The sequence below is a fragment of the Ipomoea nil genome, unplaced genomic scaffold (genome assembly GCF_001879475.1).
Source record: "Ipomoea nil cultivar Tokyo-kokei standard unplaced genomic scaffold, Asagao_1.1 scaffold1978, whole genome shotgun sequence".
NCBI classification, from domain to species: domain Eukaryota; kingdom Viridiplantae; phylum Streptophyta; class Magnoliopsida; order Solanales; family Convolvulaceae; genus Ipomoea; species Ipomoea nil.
Genome location: NW_017618406.1, coordinates 110,177 through 128,891, shown reverse-complemented (window position 1 = coordinate 128,891; position 18,715 = coordinate 110,177). Strand labels below are relative to the sequence as shown.

At 34.5% G+C, this 18,715-nt stretch overlaps 2 protein-coding genes across 2 annotated transcripts; both read right to left on the bottom strand.

The window, feature by feature from the left end:
* Positions 1-4,875: 4,875 nt before the first annotated feature.
* On the bottom strand, positions 4,876-6,354 carry LOC109147191 (ATP-dependent DNA helicase PIF1-like). The gene has a single exon (XM_019294827.1). It carries the CDS (start codon positions 6,352-6,354, stop codon positions 4,876-4,878), a length of 1,479 nt encoding a protein of 492 aa, XP_019150372.1.
* Positions 6,355-6,549: 195 nt separating this feature from the next.
* LOC109147190 lies at positions 6,550-8,206 on the bottom strand. Its single transcript, XM_019294826.1, has 2 exons — positions 7,810-8,206; positions 6,550-7,700 (listed from the first exon to the last, which is right to left on the bottom strand). The coding sequence occupies exons 1-2, from the start codon at positions 8,204-8,206 to the stop codon at positions 6,550-6,552; spliced, it is 1,548 nt and encodes a 515-aa protein (XP_019150371.1).
* Between the last annotated feature and the right edge of the window lie 10,509 nt (positions 8,207-18,715).

Genomic DNA, 18,715 nt, shown 5'->3' with positions numbered 1-18,715 from the left:
AAATGTCACTATATATATTACTATCTAAGAAATTGAAAAGACTCATTGAAAACTGAAAAGACTCTTTGAAAATAACATGTTGTAATTATTTGTTCCTTGGAGATATAAAAAACTTATTAATAAATAAACTGTTTTCTAAAATATTCTTTCCTTAGTAGAGGATATCTGACAAATCTCTATCTCTATTTATCTATAAATAAATAAATTCTCTATTTATAAAAAAAAATGTGTTCACATTAGGCGGGGAAAATGCTACTTTGTGATTGGCCAAGATGATATGACTTTATTATATAGAAAGATTTGCCGTAAACAAATCGGTTCTTCTAATTTTTAGGATTCCATCGCACAATTCCCTTCAAATCCCTAACTCAACAATTATCCATCGATGAAAAAAGACATCCTCAACTCATCAGGTTTCAATCCATTGATGAAAGAAGACATCCTCAACTCACTGCTTGGGGAAGGAGTTGGTTCAGAACATGGTATTGTTTCTAGAAAATTCTCTCTTTTCCCAATCTAGTTAGTCAATATAATTGTTTCTCATATTTATGGTTTTATTATTTAAAAACACTGCAGCTTGTGCTTCGCTTTGTAAATCCCTTCTTTTTGCCCCTGTGGAACCGTGACAACATTGACAGTGTACAGGTGGGTTTGCACACATGCTTATGGTATATTTAAATAGTGAGGCCTTAAAGGGGTTCTTTTATCTAGCAAAAAAAAATGGATAAATTTCCTCTTTGCTCTCCTCTATAGCAGCGTTGTATGCTCTAGTTCATCGCATGGTGAAGAAAGATGGTGAAGCCGTGAACTGAAGGAGATGGAGTTGAGTTAGGGAATTGTGCAATGAAATCCTAAAAATTAGAAGAACCGATTTATTTACGACAAATCAATAAAACTGATGAAAAACGGTAAAATTAAAAATAAAATATGATGGGATTAAAATGTCATTACTAAAAATAGGATCTTATTGAATTTTTTTTGGAAAGGACTAAAAATGTCCAAAAAACAATAGTCTGGAATATTAAATGACAAAAACAATAGTTTGGGACTAAAATTGGTATCGCCACAAAATACAGGGACCTTCATGGAATTAACTCTATGTAGAAATATTACTATAAATATATCAAAGTTAATTATAAATGCTCTTGTGAATGATAGCTTTCTCTAGTTGAGTATGAAATTAGGCACTAAATGTGGAATATAATGATAATTGAGACATTTAATATATTGTTCACATTCAATGAAAATTGTATGTCAAAGTAAATACGAGGTCGCTGTATTATAATGTTTTCTTCAATTTAGTTCTTATATATTTATTTTGTTTAATATAGTCCCTGTACTTTAAAAAGTGGTGCAATTAAGAATAATAGTTAACGTTGTTAATATTACCGTTAACTTAGGTTACGTGGCGCTGATATCATCATTGTCACATCATGATATTTATATTCCTAATCATATATTACTTTATAAATATTTAAAACTAATTATTTTTTTTATCACCAATATATTAAATTAGTATGCCCGCAATAAATAATTACAACCATGTTCCTCATGAGATTTGGATACTTGATGTCAACATGCTTGTAATTATTTATTTTGGACATATTAATGTAATATATTAGTGGTAAAAATAATTAATTTTAAATATTTATAAAATAATATATATAAATATCATGATGTGTCAACAATGATGTCAGTACCACGTAAGCTAAGTTAACGATAATATTAGCACCGTTAACTATATTGTCTTTAGTTTTACCACTTTTTAAAGTAGAGGGACTAAATTGAACAAAATAAAGGTACAAAGACAAAATTGAACAAAACACTATAGTATAGAACTTCATAGCTACTTTGACCAAAATTGTATTGATGAATTTTTAGACTTGGGATGTTTGATTTAAGAAATTTTAGATTACTTTAGGAATGTAAGAATGTATAATTCTAGTGGACTTGCTTGATTTGTATTTAGTTTAAATCATGAAAATGAAATATTAGATTACTTTAGAAATGTTGGATTTTAATGAATTACGTACTTTAGGAATGTTAGGTCCCGGTGAATATCAAATTCTAAGAATGTGCTAAATTTTTAAGGGAATGCAATATTTGTTGGTTGATGATTATATACTAATGGTTTTTTAAGATTAGGGTTAAAGTGTAAAATAAGTAAATTTGATTGAAAATATTAGAAAATCTATGTATTAGAAGAGAATCACATCCATCTCAAAATTTCATGTAGTGAAGGGTGAGCCACATGCCTAGAAGTATAAGGTGAACTAAACACGAATATATATATATATATATATATATATATATATATATATATATATATATATATATATATATCTGTTTGGTAAAATAGTTAGTCTATAGGCTAATTTTGATTTATTTGTCCACTATTAGTTGTTTGACTTGGTTTAAAAATCAATATAAGTGTTTGGTTAATTAACTTTTTGTACTCCAAAATGCTAAAATTTAAAAAACTACTTAAAACAACTTTTTTAATTAGTTTTTTAAGAAAAAAAAATTATACCAAATAGCTATTAGCTAACAGCTAATTTATCAAACAGCGTTCTACAATCAGCTAATGTTATCAACTAATTATACCCTCTAATTAACCCTATCAGCTAACAACTAACAACCATTTATCAAATAGGGCCATAATATTTCAAAGTTTATATGTTACCTTGGTAATGCTATATACACCTCAAACCAAACGTTTGTTTATTTAATGTAAAAATATCAAAACTAAGTAACCCAATTAATAAATGTCAAAAAAAAAAAAAAATGTAACCCATTAACAACTACATCTTATTAATTAACTCAAAATTTGATCAGTGCTCAACTCGATCTACATGTTATTAATATTTTTTTCTAGTGAGATTTACTTGCTCGTATTGACTGATATAGTATATTCATGTCTTGCCATGTTTTGTATAGTTTTTGAGTGTTGTGTTCTTGTCCATCCGTTGCTACTTATTGCCACTAGCAACAAAGAGAGAAGACCGACGACCAATTGTATAATAAATATATGTTGTTGTCTGGCACTAAAGATTGAAAGTGCATGCAGTTCACAGTGATGTGAATTAACATGGTGTTGTGCTTTATTCAACTTTATTACTCAATGAATTGAAGACTTTTAGAATTTATTTAGTCAATTCGAGGGGCCAATATTGAATTATATTCAATCATGTATATCTTTTCTCACGTTATCTTTCTTCCACGAAAATTACAATTATTATATCGTGGATAAGAGTTCACTTTGCATTGTATAATAAATCTTGATCCAAAAATTATGTGTTTGCAATTAATATATTATGTGTCTTTAATTAACAAAGTATGAAGTTAATTCCAGCGCAAGTCCCTTGTTTTTAGTAGAAATTTCAAATTTAGTCTCAGACAATTAATTTTGCCGTTTAACAACTCATACTATCATATTTTGGATACTTTTGGTCCTTCCGATGACTTTTTCAGGTGAAACCCTATTTTAGGCAATAACATTTTCGTCTTTTCAATTATTTTTTAATTTTAATGTTCCAATTTTTTGCGCCATTTTTTTCTTCTAATTTTTCGTCTTTTCAGCTATGGATTGCACAATCTCCTTCACCCAGCTCTTATCTTCATCTCCTTCAACAGCGACCCCAAATCGTTATTCGTCAATGGCGATACCGAGTACATGAGGACCTCTGGGTGCGGGGGAATTATTTTGTAATGCAGTTGGAAAGCTCTGGATGTCGCCATTCAATCGGTTTCAGTCTAACCGCTATTGTTTTAATTCATGATTACGGAATATTATTATGTGTCTACAGTTAACATATGTACTTATAGTTAACATATTATATGCATTTAATTTAATTATAGGCACATAATTTGTTAACTGTAAATACATAATTTGAATATCATTTTAAATTAGAATTCGCAACGTACGGTGCACCTTGAACCATGGTATAATTTCCCCGAAAACTATTGCGCATAAAAAACCATTGAAAGCACCATAGAATATAAATATGTACTGGAAAAAAAAATTGGTATTCATGGGTATCCTGCAGGTCCATTTATGTACCCTCATGCATGCGCACAATTACTAATTTTTTTGGGTATTTTTTTTTACTAAATATAATAATGTATGGTATTTGAGTTGTGTTTAGTAATGTTAGTGCTGTTCCCCACTCTATTTAATACAATTTAACATACTATACATAGTTATAATTGATACAAAATGCATTGGTGTCAATTTGAAATGATGGTATAAGCTCAATGGCTTAACGATGACGGTGTCTATGAAAATGGATTAATAATCTAGCCAATGAGATTATCAAATCAATTAAAACTAGCCGTTTGAAAAATTATTATCATCAAACTAGTCATTGAATTATTGTTGGGCGGCGGTGGCTCAGAGAGCTGAGTTTAGCATTCTGCTATCAAAATGTGTTACTAACTGTTAAGAAAGTATAATTAAATAAAATTGTGTCATCATTACTAGCTATATAAATATATATCTTGGCATAGTGGTAAGTGCTTGATCATGCTAGTCATTATAGACTAAGTGAAAGCATTACTCTTCATAATTCTCTATGAAGGGCTATTATCCTACAACTAGTAGTTGCGCCCGTGCGATGCACGGCCATATTATTATGCCGATATGTATAAAAAATTGTTTTATTCATTATATGGTCAATAAGGTTATAGATGTCACAAATACACAAAATAAAATATTTCATTGTAAAATAATGAAACAACAATTACAAATTATTAAAGATTTCTTTATAAACTACATTTTGAGTCTTATTTAAAAGACCTCTAGACTCGCCACATATTAAGACCTTAAGACCATCTGGATTACTGACCCGAGAAACTGCAACATACAATTGTCCATGGTTAAAAACTGGTTTTTTTCAGTAACAAACCAACATGTGAAAGCGTTTGACCTTGACTTTTGTTGATCGTCATTGCATATGATAACATCAGTGGGAACTGCTTTCGTTGAAACTTGAATGGAAGTCTTGGGTCTGAAGGAGTCAAAGATAGTCTCGGTATCAAAACCTTTGTACCTGCGTTATTCCCAGCTATAATTTTTCCCTCGATAACATGATTTCCCAACTGTGTTACTATTAACCTTGTACCATTGCACAACCCCATAGAGTGATCTATATTTCTCAACAGCATAACTGGAGTTCCAACTTTCAATGTTAGAGAGTGATTTGGTACACCCGAACACCTCAAGCTATTTAAAAATTCTGTTGTGTGTACTTGAGATTGCATATCAAAGTTTGACTCTGCCTTGCAAACAGAATCACAACTCAAGTATGTCATTGAAGCAACTTGATTAATACCATTCATGTATTCATTGACATCACCAACTACATCTAAGGTTGGAGCTAATATAGCTCTATTCTCCAGTTGACTTTCATCCATGTTCCCAGTACGGTACTCCGAAAATGTGCTTTCAACAATTTGCCTAATAGGATCAACCTCGTTTTCTAATACAATTGAAGACGGTATCATTATATTGCAATCAACACCATTGTCTTCACCAAGATTACAATCACCTAAATCCGCAATCCATTTGGCAAAACTATCTAACTTTTGAACATCATCTTCATTAGTAAGACCTTGCAATCTTAAATTCTTGGTTAGACGCAGAACTTCACAATTATTCCACAGGTAAGATGAATTAATACTGGCTTGAACAATATCTTGTCTAGTACCTTTTGGGATAACGGGTAAAATTTGTCTAAAGTCTCCACCCAACACCACGGTTTTCCCGTCAAATGTCATTGATAAGCTCCTTGAGTTCTTGAAACGCATTAAATCTCTCATTGTCCAGTCCAATGCTTCAAAACAATGTTTGTGCATCATCGGAGCTTCATCCCAAATTATTATTTTGCATTTGATTATCAATTCAGCAAGCGCACTGCCTTTCTTGATGTTGCAAGTGGAGTCCTCATTAACAGCAATTGGTATAGCAAACCTGGAATGTGCAGTCCTACCACCAGGCAGCAGCAATGAAGCTATACCGCTTGATGCTACATTTAGAACTACCTCGCCCTTGGACCGTACAGCTGCTGAAATAGTCTTCCACAAAAATGTTTTTCCTGTCCCACCATAACCATAAACGAAATACATTCCACCTTTCTCTGTTTCAACATCTGCCATCACCTTATTGTATATGACTAACTGTTCATCGGTTAGTTTCGGATGCAACGAATTATGTTGATGCAATAGAGCTTCCCTATCATATGACATCTCCTTGAACAACAACCTGTTACCGGAAAACAAATCGTTGTTTTCATCTAGCATTGGCATAGGTGGATAATCTGATAGAGATTTGTTCCAAGCATTCAACAACTTCTCCATTTCAATCAAAGCAATTTTTTTTTTTTTTTGAGATTCATTTAGACTTAAATCTACAATAGAAGAAGAAAAAAACGTAAGATGTAATGCTTTAAAGAATGGATATGAATAATTAATAATATAACAATAAATGTTACCTGAGAGGTTCCTTCTACAAATATATTGAGCATCATCTGATAAGTATTGCCAAACCATCTCTCAAACATTTTCTGGCTTGGACATTGAATTGGATGTCAGAAGTGTAACAAACAACTTACGTAGCGAATGGGGTAAAGACCAAGATGCTGCCTCAGTGATTGCATCAACATACTCTTTATCATCTTCGATTAATCTGCATGCATAACATGCATCTCTAAATGAATTGTATTGAACACCATCTACTTGTTTAATCTCATCAAATGAAGTCGGTCCACGAACTATATTAAGTAAACATCTAAGATAAAAAATCTCACCAGTATTTGGTGGCACATAAAAGATTCGACCAATTGCCCAATTTCTCTGCCTAGGTTGCCATTCTCTTTTATCATTTTTCCAAACAAATTTGGTTGGCATCTGTGAGTAAGTCAACTGCCTCCCTGCAGCGTACTTTTTATTAGCCTCAAACCAGGCAGTAAACATGCTTTGAGCTACTGTCGGTCTATTTACAACATCATTGACCAAATCGTTGTCATGAAATATTATTGATTGCTCATTGGGGAGATGAAAACTCAACCGCTCAACCGATGGATTCCTGAATTGTATGTCAAACGCAAAAATCCTCCACGCGACCTCAGGGGGTGAAATATATCTACAGTCATAGTACATCTTGATTTCATCTATAATCTTTCCAGTAGATTCTTCCACCCCACTGTTGTAGAATTCAGCTGTGACCCTATCATTACCCTTGTTGACGTACTTGAATAAGTTCTTTATTGACCTAGAGTGGTTGCACCACCCCACATTAATATGAGCCCTGTACTTCATAAGCAAATGTCTATTGTGTGGAACAACATATCTACTATCAAGGTCAATCCCATTCCTCCAAACTGTACGACCATTATCTCTACGCCGATATATTGGATATCCATCAAAATCCACTATTGAGTTTTCCACAAATTTTTTGGGGAAGAATTTAGAACACATACCATTTATCATGCAAGGTGAATTCTTCCTAACTGCACCACATGGACCGTGAATCATAAATTCTGCTACAGCTTGATAATACTCAGGTTCGCACAGTGGACTTGGAATCTCGACAGATATGATCCGGTCAATATCTTTAGGATTAGGGTAAGGGTTACTCTTGCTCAAGAATATCAAAATGTGAGCATGTGGCAGTCCCCTTTTTTGAAATTCAATGGTGTAAATTACTGCAAGAAACAAACAATATGCACTTGGATCTTTAAAATCGTTGAAAAATTTAAAAGATATGTAACAACCAAAAATAATCAAATATATTGATGAAATGAAATAAATTACCTGCATCTACCACTCCAAAAATTCTCTCTTTCTGAATGTCTTTAATTAGTGCATTTAATTTCATTCTAAACACACGACATACTATATCTGGCCTATCTTCAGCTTTGAGTTTCCTTGGTTGTAAAAATCTTTCAATCTCGGGCCACTTAGGATTACATGTGAATGTAATAAATAGACTTGGATACCCGATCCATCTACAAATAGCCATTGCATCTTGGTAATTCTGCACCATATATCTTGCACCTCCGGTAAAACTCGATGGCAAAATTATGTGTTTTCCTTGGGCAGTAGGATCTACTTCGCCACATGTTAACGCATCTGTCAAACATTTGTATGATTCACATCGAAGTGACTTTTGATGAGACCTAATATAAACCAAGCGTCCTGATTCTATCATGGTATAAGCATCAACCAAATATTGTTAGAACAATCGCCTAGCATAAAGCAATGTTGACATTTCATTGAACCTATCTTGCAAACGGAATGAGAAATACTCCCTGGGACTAAGTTTACTCCTTGCATTTGAACTCCTGCCTTCAAGAGTAGTAAATTGTATGTCATCTCTGTATCCGTCTTCACCATAAGAAAAGAGTAGTGGGTACTGCAATGGGAGATATGCCGGATTTAATTCAGTTATTCTTTGAAAATGTCCAGCTTTGGACTCCACCAATATATCTCTTTCTCCCATGTTTGGGTCTAAATCACCAACAATCAATGCAGCCACCTCCCCAACCTGTGGCAAGTTATATGTCCTTGCATCCTTGGTCCTCTTACCGATGAGTTTGATTTTAATATCAGCTCTATGGTTACTTTCCATCTCTGTTTTGGCCATTCTAAAACTCTGAACCAAAACATTATTTTCATCCAGTGCATCTTTAATGTCTTTAACAATTTCACGATGGATTGTAATGTTTGACTCATCTTCCCTGTTTGGAATATAAAAACCCATACAATTTTATAATCTATATTGTTACAAAAATGATGTTAATGTATTTAAAATAAATAAAAGTACATAACTTACCCAAGTGCAGTTATACGATTTGTGATCTCGTTTTGAGTGTCATAAATATACAATTGAGCAAACTTTGGTCTCTCGCCAGATTGTGGGAGCAAACTACCCATCAAGTGAAAATTTTGACCATGTAACCTAAAAGTCGGTGGTGCACTACCATTGTTGACCGTTCTGTAAATTTTTCCACCCATGGAAGTAAAGCAAAACATATTGTTAAAGCACCGAATGTTCTTTAGGAAATGGTTACTCTTTTGATCTTGGTTAAAGAACAACTGCCTGATTGCCATAGGTGGAATATTAGGATGCGGCAACTTTATCTTTCCATGACCGCAACATAGTGAATATTTCGGATTCCGAACACCGCTAGATTTATTTACTCGCTCCTCTAACCAAAACATAGCTCCACAATGATTGCATGAGTACGTTTGATCACCAATATCACTGTAATAATCTAGAAGAAAACAAATGTTATAACTCTTACCTAAACAAAAATAATAAAGGTTATTACTCGTACCTATACTCACCATTAACATTTGCCGAGTTTGACGGTGTATCATGGACCACACTATCAAAAGCGGACAACAAATTAAATTGCATTGACGCCTTTGGTGTTGAGCTATTGTCATCCACAACGCACGATCTTGTTGTTTGAACTATAAGATGATAAAAAACGTTATTATTTATAAACTAAACACTATACATTCATATTTTTAAAAAGGATTTACTTAATTGCGCAACTTTACCATTTGTTAGATTTGTCAAAGGCCCTTGCCTTTTGTTAGACACCATAGGGGTAGTTTCGAGCATGTTAGATTGCAATGTCATTGATTGAGTAATATTTTGTAAAACTATTTGATAGGAATATTTTTTGTAAGTTTCGATGAAGCCAAATGTACTTTAGATACACTTAGTTTTTAGGTCTTTGAGTACAAGCATCATAAATCAGAATAGCGAATCAAAAGGAATCTACCATAGGAAGAACAAAATTAATTTGAGAAATTAATTTTGGTCCTACGAGTATTCATCCGAGAAAGAAGCATAAAGGAATGGCGTTGCAAAGAATGACCGGATGAGCCTAACGATGAAATGGTAGAAGTCCTTACTTAAAACGATTACACCTGAGATTGATTCCCCCAAAGACTTATTTTTTACTAGTCAAATTTTCGGACAAGCACAATGTCCAAAAGAGCACGATGTTCACCAAGGAGCACAATGCTATCAAAAGAGCACAATGTATTAAAAAAAGCACGATGTGCTAAAGAGCACGATGTGTGCTGACAAGCACAATGTGTGCTAAAGAGCACAATGTTCAAAAGGAGCACAATGTATCAAAAGGAGCACAATGTATCTAAAGGAGCACAATGTTCTACAGGAGCACAATGTGAACAAGCACGATGTGTCCAAAAGAGCACAATGTGACCAAATCAGAAAAGCACAATGTTCAAGTCAAAGGAGCACGATGTTCAAAGTCAAAGGAGCACAATGTGGCAAAGAAGCAAGATGATCAGAAATTGGATCAATTCGAAGGAATTTATTCCAAGTCTACCCACATGCCACAAGAATCCAAAATTGCCTGAAAGACATTTGATCAGAACGGAAAAATATTTATGAAGACATGAATATAAAAACTTATCCTAGAAATAAATTCTATCAGATGAATTTATTTCAAAGATACGTTGGATATTCAATATGACAACAAAATAATATTTTGAACAAATCAATTGGAGATAAGATATTATTTTGTCAGGCAAGTTGACAATCAAATCAAAATTGAAGACCTACTATTGTCAACAATATCAGGCTATGAAGATTCAAATTTCAAATATCAAATTATCCCACTCCAACGGATATATTTGATTGCCTATAAAAAGCCATGAAGACTTGAAGACAAAAAAGGGGGTGTGTGGAGCAGAGGTGAACAAGATAGACACGAGATAGAAGTGCAATACACACGAAAATACAAAAAGTGCAAGTGCTCAAATATTCTTAGAGACTTAGTCTGAATAGTCTCAAATCTAGTTGGAGAGAGATACAATTACCTTTGTATTTGTAATTGTAAAAAGAGTATAGCTGTGTGCAAAATACTCTAGTGAGTGTAGCTGTGTGCAAAACACTCGTAGTTGCTAAGTGTAGCTGTGTGCAAGACACTTAGTTGGCGTTGAGTATAGCTGTGTGCGAGATACTCGGAGTTGAGTGTAGCTGTGTGCGAGACACTCGGAGTTGGGTGTAGCTGTGTGCAAGACATCCGGAAGAAGTGCTTGTGTAGCGCTTATTCACTATTGTAACTGTGTGTGGAAAAATAGTGAATTTCTCCTAGACGCGAAAGGAGACAAGTGGACTAGGAAGGTTACGCCACTTCCGAACCACTATAAATTGCCTCTCTCATTTACATACCGCACTTACATAATTTACTCTATCTATCTATCTTATCCGACTAACCCGTTTACTATTCACAATCAATCTTAATCGTTCGGGTTTAGTGTGTTTTCACGTATGCATGTGATTCAAACTTCTCAAGCTTAAATATTGAATTATTCTAAGCAAGTTTGACGTGTTGCATGTAACATTCATCACATGGTCGACGTGATACGATATTTATTTACAATCTTGAATATTGTTACTATATATTGAGTGAACCATCTCCTTTATATATTCAAGATCCCTCTGTCACTTTATTCATCTTACATGCGTATTTAATTCATTAATTGAGCATAACTCTTTACATACTACCTTTTCCGCTGTGCAGTTTAAACTTATTCTATTTACTTGCTACTTAGAGTTGAGGTTACCAAAAAGTTATTTAAATTGTGAAAAAGTTTAGAAAGTCTATTCACCCCCCCCCTCTAGACTTTCTACCACCCTATCGGGACCAACAATTGGTATCAGAGCAGTTGTCTATTTGAGTTAATCTTGACTGCTAGACAGATCTCGAAAAATCAAGATGATGAAAAGAGATATGGCTCTTGCCCAAAATATATTATTTTCCTTAGAGAAATTTGATGATTGGAAAATTCGCATGCAGGTACATTTATCCGCATTACATGATGAAATGTGGGAAGTGGTTACAAGTGGTCCTATTGAGATTTTGCAAGTCAACACCTTATCCGTACAAACAAGTGACACTCCACAATACATTCCAAAACCGAAAGCGGAATGGTCTCGTGAAGATAGAACAAGAAATAACTTGGACAATATTGCCAAGGATATTTTGTTTAAATCTATCGATGACACGATATTTCCAAAAGTTCGAAAGTGTCAATCCGCGAAGGAAGTTTGGGAAACGCTCATTCAAATTGGTGAAGGAGACGAGCAAGAAAAAGATAATAAGCTCACTATAGCATTAAAGAAATTCGAGGATTTCAAAATGCTAAACGGCGAGAATATTACCGACATGGAAACAAGATTTGTCAAAATCTTAGGAGAGATTAATGATCTTGGAAAAGATATTAATCAAAAAGAAATTTCACTCAAAATTCTACGTGGTCTACCATCTACATAGGACATGAAGGTCACAGCCATGAGAGATCATAGGGATTTAAAAACCCTATCGACCGATAAGCTCTTTAGTGATTTAAAAGCTTATGAATTTGAGATGAAATCAAGATTAGAGGAAGATCATGAAGAAAAGAACAATGCACTTATAGCCGAGCAACCATCAACCTCAAGGTCAGTACAAAATGTTGAATTATTGTCTAATGATCAATTTGCTCTCTTTGTCAAGAAATTTAGGAAATTCATGAAGAGAAGCAACTACAAGAAAAATCCACAAGGGAAATCGTGGAATGCAACAAAGAATTCGAAGAAAGAAATTATTGAGGAAGAGTCGAATTTATGCTACAATTGTAGAAAGCCTGGACACTTTGCAGCAAGTTGTCCACACCCTAAGGTAAGTAAAAGTCAATATACAAATGTTTCTAACTCTCAACAGGAAGAATTCAACCCCAAAGATAAAAGGTTCACAAAGGAGAGAAGAAAAGCACTTATTAGTGACCCACTTGAAATAAGTGAGTCAGAAGAATCTTCAAGTGATAAAAGTGACACCTCAAAGGATGACAATGCAATGTTTTGCATGAGCATCTCCAACAACTCACCCTACGAGGACATGTGTCTTATGGCAAATGGAAATGAAGAAAATGAGGTAACATCTCACTCTTATGATTCTGTCAATTCTTCATTTTCTAGAGAGTCCTTCTTTCACTTAATGGAAGAATGTCAAACCGTAATGGACACTCACTCTCAACTCAAAGAGCGCAATTGTCTTTTGATTCTCGAAAAAGATCAAATAAATGAGAAATTGCAAAATGCTCTACTTGAAGTGAAAGACTTGAAAGGTAAAATTATTTGTCTTCAGAAGAGTGTAAATCAAGGGAAGTGAGAGAACACAACCTTAGAGAGGTTATAGCAACATTTACACATTCATCCAAAATAATGGACAAAATGGTAAATATGCAAAAACCCTCAAGTGATAAAACCGGACTCGGTTATGATCCATCGTGTTCTCAAGCCTCCAAGAACTTGGCCAATTCTACTACTACTTTAAGTAATAAAGTCCAAGTAGTAAAATTTGTAAAAGGTCAAGAAAGCACAATGAGACAAGGAATTGGTTACCAAACGAATGTCAAAATTAATACTGTTAGGCCGAAGCCTCAAAGAAATAATATTTCGCCTAAACAGTATATAAAAAGGCAAAAGTTTGTTCCTAAATGGAAATACACCAATGAGTCTAGTGCACAAAGCCCTCATAGGAAAATGGGAAGGAATCCAAGAACTGAGGCAGGGAGATTTTATCCCTCAAAACAAGGTTGGGTTGGTTATATTAAACCATGGACTATGTCTAGATTTAATGCCTATCCTAGGCCCAAACAATCTTCTTCCCACGTGCCAAAAAATCAAGTAAATTTTCAAAAACCGACACAAAAAATGTTTTCAAAAATTAAATATGATTATAATATGTTTAATGGTTAACAATCACCTAAACTTAGATCAGTGAGTACAAGGTGGATTTGGGTACCAAAAATGACTAACACTCAAGGACCCAAATCAAGTTGGGTACCTAAAAATGTTTAATTTGTTTGCAGGAAGTTTGGTACTTCGATAGTGGATGTTCTAGACACATGACTGGAAATAAATCTAGTCTTGTGAATCTTAAAAATATCGAAGGACCAAAAGTCGTATTCGGTGGAAATGAACGATACGGCATAACAAAAGGAATTGATACAATTTTTCAAAATGGTTTGAAAATCGAAGATGTATCCTTTGTTGAAGGTCTAAAATTCAACATGTTGAGTACAAGTCAATTTTGTGACAAAGGATATCTAGTTGAGTTCTTCAAAGACAAGTGCCAAGTGAAGAATAATTCCTCGGGAGAAGTAGTGCTCGAAGGAATAAGGAAGAAAAATATGTATGTTGTGGATTGGAACACAACAAAAGAATCAGTGTGTCTACTAGCAAACAACTCACACGCAACAAGTTGGGAATGACACAAGAAGTTGAATCATTTAAACTTCAAGACAATCAACAAGCTAGCAAGAAACAAACTCGTTGAAGGTCTACCCGATATTGTCTACAAGAAAGATCAAATATGTGATGCTTGCCAAAGAGGAAAGCAAATCAAGTCATCTTTCAAATCCAAAGTTCAAGAATCTACAACAAGACCGCTGAGTCTACTACACATGGATCTATTCGGTCCAGTAGACCCTGCAAGTCTAAGTGGTAAGAAATATACACTAGTTGATTGTTGATGATTTTTCCAGGTACACATGGACGAGATTTCTCAAAAAGAAAAACGAAGTCGAGCAAAAGCTGCCAGAACTACTCAAGCTGCTACAAAACGAGAAAGACTTGAAAATTGCAAAAATCCAAACTGATCGAGGAACAGAGTTCGTGAATCAAGTAATTAAAGTCTACTGCAATTCTCAAGGAATTCTACATCAATTATCTGCCGCACGTACACCGCAACAAAATGGTGTAGCCGAAAGAAGAAATAGAACGCTAAAAGAAGCCGCACGAGTGATGATTACGTCAGCCGAGCTACCTAAAAGATATTGGGCTGAAGCAATCAACACCGCTTGCTATACGCAAAATCGAAGCTTGATACACCAGTCTTACAATAAGACTCCGTACGAATTATGGAAAGGGAGAAAACCTAAACTTAATTATTTTCATACTTTTGGCATCAAATGTTTTATTCTTAATAATGGTAAACATATCTAAAGACTTTTGATGAGCGTGTAGATGAAGGAATATTTTTAGGATATTCATATACCAGCAAAGCATTCAGAGTATTGAACAAGAAATCAATGGTGGTAGAAGAATCAATTCATGTTACATTTGATGAAGCTCATAAGAAGAAAACCCAGAGCAACAAAAATGATCAGGAAAGTTGTCAAGTTGAAAAATCATTTAATGATACTGACATATCTTTCAAAGATCAAATTATACAGGGTATGGAGCAATTGGACATTGATTGTGAAGGACACGTGGAAATCAATGAAGATCCCCATGTGGAAATTCAAAATTCTCAAGTTAAAACACAAGTTGGAGAACAATCTGATGAGCAAAATGTGTCTACCTCCAACTTACCTACTGAGCAAGGAAACGTGGAAAGCCCATGCAATCTACAACCTGACTTGAGATGGCTCAAAAATCACCCTCCAGAGCTAGTGATTGGAGATCCACGAGAAGGAGTAAAAACAAGGTCCTCAATATACATACTTTATTTTCTTGTTTTCTTTCTCAGGTGGAGCCCACAAGCATTAAAGAAGCTCTAAGTGATCCAGATTGGATTAATGCAATGCAAGAAGAGCTTGATCAATTTAAAAGAAGTGACGTATGGGAATTAGTTCCAAGACCTGAAAATTACAATGTAATTGGAACAAAATGGGTCTTTCGGAATAAAGCAAATGAGGATGGAATTGTCATACGAAATAAAGCGCGTTAAGTGGCAAAAGGATATTCACAAGAAGAAGGCATAGATTTCGATGAAACGTTTGCACCCGTTGCAAGACTGGAAGCCATCAGAATATTTCTAGCATATGCCGCGTACAAGAATTTCATTGTCTATCAAATGGACGTGAAAAGTGCATTTTTGAACGGCTTACTTGAAGAGGAAGTCTACGTTGAACAACCTCCTGGTTTCGAGGTAAAAGGTGATATTAATAAGGTCTACAGATTAAAGAAGGCGTTATATGGGTTAAAACAAGCACCAAGAGCTTGGTACGACACTCTATCAACGTTCCTAATTAACTGTGGTTTTACAAAAGGCCTTGTTGATAAAACCTTGTTTAGAATTCAAGAAAATGATCACATTTTATTGGTACAAATTTATGTTGATGATATTATATTTGGTAGTACTAATAAAACTTTATGTGAGAAATTTTCCAAGCTAATGCAGAATAAGTTCGAGATGAGCATGATGGGAGAGTTAAACTACATTCTTGGTTTACAAGTAAAGCAACTCAATGAAAAAATATTCATCAATCAGGCCAAATACACGAAAGATCTAATAAAGAAATTCGGTCAAGATGGAAAATCCTCAATCAAGATCCCGATGAGGACATCTTTAAGATTGGATAAAGATGATGAAGGCAAGGACGTTGACGAAACAAAATATCGAGGAATGATTGGATCATTACTATACCTCACTACAAGCCGACCAGATATATCTTATTCAGTGGGAGTATGTGCCAGGTTCCAGTCAAAGCCAAAAGAAAGTCATTTTCTTGCTACCAAGAAAATCATCCGATACCTAAAAGGAACAGTCAATGTGGGATTATGGTATCCCAAAGAAGGTAATTTCACACTAACTGGTTTCTCAGATGCAGATTTTGCAGGATGTAAAATCGATCGAAAAAGTACCTCAGGGACATGCCAGTTCTTAGGGGGAAGATTGGTATCATTGTTCAGCAAAAAACAAAACTCCATAGCCACGAGTACAGCCGAAGCTGAATATATAGCTGCTGGGAGTTGTTGCGCGCAAATTCTTTGGATGAAACAACAGCTGAAAGATTATGGCGTGAATTGTGAAAATGTCAACATACTGTGTGACAATACAAGTGCCATAGCTATAACACACAATCCCGTGTTACATTCAAGAACAAAACACATTGACGTGAGACATCATTTTATCCGGGATCATGTTGAAAAGAAGGAATTATCAATCGAATACATCCTGACTGAGAATCAATTAGCTGATATTCTCACAAAGCCTCTGTGTGAATCAAGATTTTCGAAATTAAGACACGAGATGGGCATGATTGAATTGAGCTAAGTTTCTTAAACTCTATTTAAACTAAAAGCTCAAAAAAAAAATTTATCTGAAAAATTCGTTACTATCTGATTTATTTAAATCTCTTTCATGCCTATGTGTCTCACATGCAAATTTGTCACATCCTATATATTTAAGTCTACATTAAATGTTGAAAAAAGCATATATTGCATGCATGTCTACCCGTGTATCTATCTATTTACTTCTTGCACAAATAAAAATTATTAAGATTTACACAATCTTACCATTTAAGAGTGACAAGATAGTATGATGATGGTTTTTATCTTAAATGAGAACACCTTTTTATGGTAGTTGTATATAATAAATTGTCTAAAAAGAATCAATTCTTTTTCTTTCTTCCAACTACATAAAAACGTGTATATATACATGCACATATTATTTTCGGAACAGATTTAGTGCTCTATGAATTTTATTTCAGGTAAAATCAGTCCGAGTATCTAAATTTTTGGCGCCACATCAGCAGACAAATTGGATGAATATATAACCTAAACTAACTATCAGTTAGGTCAAAGGTTGGAAGCTATTGGAATATCAAAAATACCCCTCACTTATTAAAAGTCAACATTTAAGTTGTGAGGATATTTGTGTAAAGACACCTCCCTTCCACCCAACCGGTTGGAAGAGCCACCATTACACTCAAAACTCTCAAAATCTTTTCACCTTCCATAGCCGAAACACTCAATCTTCATCTCTTTCAAAATCTTCAATCCCTCAATCTCTAAAAATACCAAGCACATTATGGCTACCATTGGAGATTCAAGCTCTCAACCAAAATGAAGAACACTCTCAAACTCAACTCTCTCGAAGCTAGCAGTTGGAATCAAGGCCGGAGGAAGTTTTGACCCTCAAGGATTTCTAAAAGAAGCCGAGAACTCTCATCTTGCACAAAGAATCATCCATGCACTTCAACAAAGTAATCTCATGAGGTTATGTTCTTATCCATACTCAGGATTTTATGATGAAGATGTAGCAGATTTTTATATGAATGCCAAGGTTGTTGGATGGACCATTGAGTCCACCGTGAATGGAACTCTCATCACCATTGATGAACAAGAGTTGCACACAACCTTTGGATTGCCTATATCTAGTCCAGAACAACCACTGTTGGACTTAGATGTTCACACATATGATCACACGGAAATTTGGACAGAAATTCGGAATGAGAATGCTTCTCTCGAACCAAATCTTTCCGGTCAAAAATCTGATTTGAAGCATGAGTATGAGATGCTAGTTAGAATTCTCTATAAATGTGTATTGTGCAAATTGAATAGTATGGAGGATATATCACCCGTGAGAATTGGATATTTGCATGCTGTGATGAATGGAGTTAGGGGTGACTGGAGTAAACTCATTTTAAGCGGATTGCACATTTTGTGAAAGGTGCGAAAATTAGGAATGGGAAGTTCAACCGCATCCTAGGGTTCGGTTTGCTTATTGGTGAAATTATAAAAATGAAAGGGTTACCAATGAGATCAAGAAAGCCTTTTGGAAGTAACCGGATACTGTTTAAGGATCATGAGGAATCAACTGATTTGAGCTCCAGAGAAAAGGAAACCGAGAGGCATTCCTGCTAGGAAAAGGCCAGTTGTAGAATTCTTGGTTTATCC

Excerpts from the sequence above, each read along its gene's own strand:
- LOC109147191 (XM_019294827.1), bottom strand. The coding sequence starts at position 6,354 with ATGGAGAAGTTGTTGAATGCTTGGAACAAATCTCTATCAGATTATCCA.
- LOC109147190 (XM_019294826.1), bottom strand. The coding sequence starts at position 8,206 with ATGATAGAATCAGGACGCTTGGTTTATATTAGGTCTCATCAAAAGTCA. Across the intron at positions 7,701-7,809 it reads TTTTGGAGTGGTAGATGCAG|TAATTTACACCATTGAATTT; the intron begins GTAATTTATTTC and ends TGTTTCTTGCAG.